General features: G+C 50.4%; 1 protein-coding gene across 1 annotated transcript; it reads left to right on the top strand.

Annotated features, from left to right (window-relative positions):
- The first annotated feature begins 468 nt into the window (after positions 1 to 468).
- KLHL36 (kelch-like family member 36) lies at positions 469 to 6,366 on the top strand. The gene is made up of 3 exons (XM_008577447.1): positions 469 to 1,560; positions 2,999 to 3,156; positions 5,645 to 6,366. Exons 1-3 carry the CDS (start codon positions 469 to 471, stop codon positions 6,198 to 6,200), a joined length of 1,806 nt encoding a protein of 601 aa, XP_008575669.1. The 3' UTR covers positions 6,201 to 6,366.
- Positions 6,367 to 7,472: the final 1,106 nt, after the last annotated feature.

The raw sequence follows: 7,472 nt of genomic DNA, 5'->3' as shown, positions 1-7,472 counted from the left end.
TCTGATTTTAGAGGCTGTGCCCTGAGCAAGCAACTGTACTTCCCTAATAGGACAGCATTTTCAAACCTATCTGTCATGACCCACAGTAAAAAAGAACGAGGAAGAGGAAGGAAAGGAGAGGGAAGAGAAAGCAAGCTTTTAGGAATTGCATTTATAAGAAGAAAGGAAGGAAATACATACAATACATATGCACACAGAAATGCCTGTTTCCTGTGGTGCACTCTAATGTTTTCTTTCCACTTCTCTTTAATTCCATGTAATTTCAAACGCTGGTTGGGACCCACCGGCTTGATCACAGGACCCTGTGGGCAGTGGGAGAGCAGGCGGCTATGCCTCCTGTCCCTGACATGCACTCTCTGTCACAGGTGTACCGCTGGGCTGACCACTCAACCACGGTGCTGCAGCGGCTGAACGAGCAACGTCTCCGCGGCCTCTTCTGTGACATTGGCTATGCCTCCTGTCCCTGACATGCACTCTCTGTCACAGGTGTACCGCTGGGCTGAGCACTCAACCACGGTGCTGCAGCGGCTGAACGAGCAACGTCTCCGCGGCCTCTTCTGTGACATCGTCCTGGTGGCCGACGAGCAGCGGGTGCCAGCTCACCGCAACCTGCTGGCCGTGTGCAGCGACTACTTCAACTCCATGTTCACCATTGGCATGCGAGAGGCTTTCCAGAAGGAGGTGGAGCTGATTGGCGCCTCCTACATCGGGCTCAAGGCTGTGGTGGACTTCTTGTACGGTGGGGAGCTGGTGCTGGACGGCGGCAACATCGACTACATCCTGGAGACGGCCCACCTGCTGCAGATCTGGACGGCGGTGGACTTCTGCTGCGAGTACCTGGAGCAGGAGGTGAGTGAGGACAACTACCTGTACCTGCAGGAGCTGGCCTCCATCTACAGCCTCAAGCGGCTCGACGCCTTCATCGACAGCTTCATCCTGAGCCGCTTCGGCACACTGTCCTTCACGCCCGACTTCCTGCAGAACGTCTCCATGCAGAAGCTGTGCCTCTACCTGGGCAGCAGCGAGGTGCAGCGCGAATGCGAGCACGACCTGCTGCAGGCTGCCCTGCAGTGGCTGACGCAGCAGCCCGAGCGCGAGGCCCATGCCTACCAGGTGCTGGAGAACATCCACTTTCCGCTCATCCCCAAGAACGACCTGCTGCACCGCGTCAAGCCGGCTGTGTGCGCGCTGCTGCCCAAGGAGGCCAACTGTGAGGGCTTCATCGAGGAGGCCGTGCGCTACCACAACAGCCTGGCGGCCCAGCCCGTCATGCAGACCAAGCGCACGGCGCTCCGCACCAACGAGGAGCGCTTGCTATTTGTGGGCGGCGAGGTCTCCGAGCGGTGTCTGGAGCTCAGTGATGACACCTGCTACCTGGACGCCAAGAGCGAGCAGTGGGTCAAGGAGACGCCCCTGCCGGCCCGGCGGAGCCACCACTGCGTTGCTGTGCTGGGTGGTTTCATCTTCATCGCCGGTGGCAGCTTCTCACGGGACAACGGAGGGGATGCGGCCTCCAATCTTCTTTATAGGTATGACCCCCGCTGTAAACAGTGGATCAAGGTGAGATTAAAGCCAGATTATTTCTTTATTCTTGAGGACTCTTGATTTCCTTACCTAGCCTTGACTTCCCTTCCTTCTCTCGGGCCTTGATGACTGTCCTGTTTCTGAACGAGGTGTGATGATAAAGTGACATAATTTCCACCCTCCTCCATGCCCATACCCTAATTGGGGAGAGTGAAGACTGACCGACCACCCTCTGAAGGGTTGGTCATTGTCCAGAGCAGTGCTGTCCAATGAAATTTCTGCGCTGACAGAGACGTTCCATGTCTACATTGGCCAATACTGTAGCCACCAGCCACGTGTGGCTCTTGTAATATGGCCAATGTGACTGAAGGTCTAAATTTTCACTCTTATTTAATTTTAACTAATTTATATTTGAATGTAAATGGCCTCACAAGGCTCATGGCTACCATATTGGACAGCGCCAGTGTAGACATTTGATCCGTAGTTCAGTGTTCCCTTTGTGTGAGTCTGCTCTGAGCTCCTCTTTTGTAAGGTTTTGGGAGCCGGTTTAAGGAGGCCACAAAGGCTCACATCTGGCCCTTAGGCAGGGACTGTGTGGCCTGATTCTGGAAAGAGTGTGGGCTTGACACCAGGCCTGAGATGACATCCCAGCTTGGCTAAATTGTAGTTGGGGGATTTCAGACCAGGTCCTTGGCCTCTCCAAATTTCGGATTCCCCTTCTGGGAAAATATGTGTGGGGACACTGGCCTTCTAGAGTTGGGGGGTTATAGATCATGTTGGTTGACAAGCATCTGGCATAAGGAAGATGTCCCCTTTCTCCCAAGAACGCCTCTCCAGACAACCACCCACAAAAGTCTGTCTCGGTCTTTATACTCACACCTCAGCATTATTAACTCAGTTTTTTTCTGAGCTCAAAAATCAGAACAGATTTCAGATAATCTTTCAATTTTATTCTTAAAAACCTAAAACTTCTCCCTAAGGTCTAAGTTTTGCCACTGAAAAGGGGCTTCCAGCTGTGGAGCCCATCTTCAAATGCTCTGTGGCTGTGGCAGCTGAATGTGTGTCTCCTGTGGGACCGCATTCATTTGTGCATTCTGCTGGGATTATTTTTAAAAAGTTGGGTCTCCTACTTTTTAATTTCCTTGTACATGGCACTTTGCTCTGTTAAGATGGATGGCAGTCGGCATTAATTTTTTAAAAATATCTGATGGCGGAGAGAGGGGAAAGATAAATTTTTATTCTGAAGTAAATCTGCGATTCTGAACTGTGGTCTTAAGGAAACCTCAGGGACTCTGAGAAGTCCCACCTAAAGAGCCTCTCTTCACTCAAGTTTAACTCCCTTTACCTGACCCCCTTTGCTGCTGTCTCACCCTCCTGGGCTGTGTATCCCATGGTCACGTTTAGAGAATGCCAAGCTGGGGTCAGTGCTGTGCTGGGTCTGGGAAGGGAAGGTGCAGGTGTTTCGCCCCCTCAGGTGGCCTCCATGAACCAGCGCCGCGTGGACTTCTACCTCGCCTCCATCGATGACATGCTGGTGGCCGTTGGCGGCCGGAATGAGAATGGAGCCCTCTCCTCAGTAGAGACGTACAGTCCCAAGACCGACTCCTGGTCCTACGTGGCCGGCTTGCCAAGGTGACTGGGGGTTTTGCAGCAGGCTCTTCCAGCAGGACATTTTTATGGGATATGGTTTAGTGCACCTCACTTTCTGGGTATCTTGGCCTCCAATTCCAGAAAAGACTCTCATGGCTTATAGACAACAGTGGGTAGACCAGGAGGGGTGGGATCTGCTGGGGGGAGTCTTGGCTCTCGTTCTAGACTGAGTACAAGTGTCAGCTCTGCCATCAAGACACAACCCCCCAGTTTCCGAGTCTGTTCAGTTCCTGAGTTTCAGAGAGTGAGTATTGAGTTCTGATAGTGAGGGATTTACCTAAAGAAGTCACTGAGTCTGGGCAGGAGGAGCTCTAAGAGGTGGGGGGATACCTATACTACATCTGTGCCTTCACCCCACTCAGCCTTTATTTCCTCATCTGCTGGGTAGGGAGGATCCCAATGTCTGCCCCATGGCATTGTCGTGCAGAGTAGATGAAATTCTGCTCACGAGACCCCATGTGGCATCCAGCACACAGGAAGTGCTCCAGGGTTATAGCCCTTTACACTGTCCTTGGTCCTCCCTGTGGCCAGGTGTGCAGTTATTGAGCACTTATTATCATCACAGGATTAGCAGAAGGTGTACACCATTTATTTGACCTGTGGCTGTACCTGAAAATGCACTTTCTGAACCACTTTTGCTGTGGAACCATCCAGGCATCTTGGGGACTCTGTTCCCAAGGGTTAGAAGAGAGTAGGGGGTAAGTGCCATGTTTTAAAGTCATGGTTGGGGCATGAATCCCAGATCCTCCATCTCCTAGACAACCTCTTCATGCAGAGGTTCCCAGAAGCCAGTAGGGTATAACAGCTATTGCCTATTAATAAGATGATTGGGCTGTCGTCATAGTAGCTACTGATTACCGAGTGCTAACTCTGGGTCAAGTGCTTCATGTGATGAGTGCTTTGACATCACAGTAGCCTGATGGGGTGGCAGTAGGCATCCTCTATGATTTATCATCTAAGCCAGGATGACAGTGAACAGGGCAGGTCAATGGTATATATACTGGCCCTATCCTAGGCTAACCAGGACCCATGGTCTCCCTGGGTTTAGATACTTATATCATCCCACTTCACAGATGGAGAAATAAAGCTTAGTAATAGCGAACACCTGCCGGCATCACTTTCTCTGGGCCAGCCAATGTGATTGATGTGTCTTACACACCACAACAACCCTTTTTCTTTCTAAATGGGCTTTAGGTGCACAAAGTTGGAAGAAACACAGTCCACGATGCTGTCGTCATTAGTGCATGTTGCAGTTTTATTTAGTTTACTTATTCACAGCTTCTTTCATTTATTGACTTGCTTGTGTAATGGCACCTCCATGAACACATGGCCCAATCCAGAGCTATGACATTGAACGGTGACTTCTGTCTGCCCTGGGGTTGTGCTTCTGTGAACATCACTCCACGTGCTTTTCTTACCCCACCTCCCCACCCCCGCCTCCCAGCTGAGTAACCACTATCCTGATTTTCGTGACATCATTTTCTTGGCTTTTGGTAACCTTTGTTTGCACGGGGTTTTTTTGTTGTTGTTAGTCACTCCCCTTTTTCATAGTTTTTTTTTTTTTTTTTTTTTTGGCTGTCCAGTACAGGGATCAAACTCATGTCCTTGTTGTTAGAAGGTTGTGCTCTAACCAGCTGAGCTAACCAGTCAGCCCAATAGACTAGATTTTAGAGCAGTTTTACGTTTACAGAAAATTGAAGAGAAAGTAGAGAAAGTTCCTCTCTCCAGCCACACACATGGTTTCTTCTGTCAACATCTTGCATTGGTGCGGAACATTTGTTACAATTGATGAATCGATATTGTTACGGTATTATTAACTAACGTCCCCAGTTTACATTAGGGTTCACTCTGTGTGTTGCACAGTTCTATGAGCTTTGACAAATGCATAATAGCATGTATCTACCATTACAGCACCCCACAGCATAGTTTCACTGCCCTAAAAGATGCTTTGTGCTCTCTCTACTCATCCCTTCATCCCTGTTCCCACCAGCCCCTGGCAGACATTGATTTTGCTGTCTCTATGGTTTTGTCTTTTCCAGAATGTCATCAGAGTTGGAATTGCACTCTATGTTTATTCCCTCTTTGATACGTTATTTGATGGGGTACATGCGTGTGCCTAAGTAGCATATTATTCTAGCTGATTGCATCCGTGTGAGGACGGCAACAGCCCTGTTACTGTCCCCATTTCCCGCTGGGGAAACGGAGATTCCAAGAAGGGCAGGGCTGGGATCCCAGCCCAGGGGGCCTGACTGCCGAGCCGCCCGCTTACCTGCCCTGCCACTTCTTGTTTACTGACGTGTACAAAGTGCTCGTGGGGTCCTGCTCCCTGCACTGTCTCCTTAAATCCTCACACCCTCTGAGAGGGCAAGTTTGTCCTGTTTTGCAGAGGAGAAGACAGGCCCAGGCTCTGGAGGCAAAGCCCACAGCAGCACTGAGCTTCCTGTCTCTTTTTCCATCCTTCTCTCCGCAGGTTCACATATGGCCACGCGGGCACCATCTACAAAGACTTCGTGTACATCTCGGGGGGCCACGACTACCAGATCGGCCCTTACCGCAAGAACCTGCTGTGCTATGACCACCGGACGGACGTGTGGGAGGAGCGGCGGCCCATGACCACGGCGCGCGGCTGGCACAGCATGTGCAGCCTGGGCGAGAGCATCTACTCCATCGGGGGCAGCGACGACACCATCGAGTCCATGGAGCGCTTCGACGTGCTGGGCGTGGAGGCCTACAGCCCGCAGTGCAACCAGTGGACCCGCGTGGCGCCACTGCTGCAGGCCAACAGCGAGTCGGGCGTGGCCGTGTGGGAGGGCCGCATCTACATCCTGGGTGGCTACAGCTGGGAGAACACCGCCTTCTCCAAGACGGTGCAGGTGTATGACCGCGAGACCAACAAGTGGACCAAAGGCACTGACCTGCCCAAGGCCATTGCCGGCGTGTCCGCCTGCGTCTGCGCCCTGAAGCCGCGCCTGGAGGACAAGAAGAAGAAGGGCAAGGGCAAGCGGCACCAGGACCGGGGCCAGTGACCTGCCCACGCCTTCCAGGGACCATGTCCCAGAGTGTCTGTAGACCAGCAGCAACTTCTTAGAATCCCGGAAACATTATGTACTACTTAGCAGCTTTTTTTACTTTTATGATTCTCGGTATTTCTATGATATCACAGTAACCGATTAAATATTATATATAACTTTACATATCTTGCCTGAATAATTAAACCTGGGCCCAGGCAGTGCATACCTCCTATGTCTGTGCAGACCTTCCTCCCACATTATGAATCCCCTCAGCTCCCCCTCATTGTCCCCCTGACAGCAGCTAGTGTGCAGGATACACAAAAATCTTTGTAATGAAGCTCGGGCCTCGAAGGGATAGCTCAGATCACCTAGTGCAAGCCTTCCCAAACCTGGCTGAGCTTTTAAAAATGTTGACTCCTGGGCCCCACCTCAGAATTATTGAATCCAAAACCACCAGGAGCGGGGATTAGAGGGATACCCAGAAACTATATTTTAACCAGTTCTTGGAATTCGGAGCATCAACCATATTTGGGAGTCACTGGCAAGGTCAAGTGTATTCATTTTATAAATGGGGACACAGAGACCCCATGAGAATGAGTGAGCGACCAGGGTCACACGTGTGTTCCCTGGACAGTCAGGTGGGACGTGAGTACTATTTGTGAGGGAGCTATTCTCACTGGGATTCCATATCAGGTGACTTGTTCTGAATAATCCCATTTTTCCTTATTGGCAATCTTTTGAATTCTAGTAGGTTACAGGTGACCAAAAAAGAAAGAAAAAATGGCACGAAGCTCTTTATAAACATTATTCTATAATTTGTGCTCCCCCGCTCCCCAAGCCTACTGTCTCTTATACTTGTATTACTAATGTACTGAGCTCCCAAACTCTGTTTATTTCTTGGGAAAGAAAAAGTAAACACCATAGAATTTGCAGTTGTTTCCTGTGACTCTAGCTCTAAGAAGCCATTGGAAGCTTCTCCACAAATGAGCACACATTGATCCCTAAGAAGGTCCGCCAGCCCATGCAACAGGTCCTGGTCCCAGTTACCTACTACTAGGTGGTTTTGTGCTGCTGGGCAAATTCTTTAACAAGTCTTTATCTGTTCCCTCATTTAGCAAGAGGGTTAGATGAAATAACCACTGGGCTCCTCCCAGGTGATAAGTTCTTTCAGTCCACATAAGCTATTAATACATGTTTTGCACCTCCTTTTGAGATGCATAACTGCCCTGCACTGATGTCTGCAGTTGCTAGAACAGGTACCAATATCGTATGCCCTTTAAGAGAGCT

Source organism: Galeopterus variegatus, unplaced genomic scaffold (genome assembly GCF_000696425.1).
Source record: "Galeopterus variegatus unplaced genomic scaffold, G_variegatus-3.0.2 Scaffold1513, whole genome shotgun sequence".
NCBI classification, from domain to species: domain Eukaryota; kingdom Metazoa; phylum Chordata; class Mammalia; order Dermoptera; family Cynocephalidae; genus Galeopterus; species Galeopterus variegatus.
Note: the sequence above shows the minus strand (reverse complement) of the source record. Positions and strands in the feature narration are given on the sequence as shown.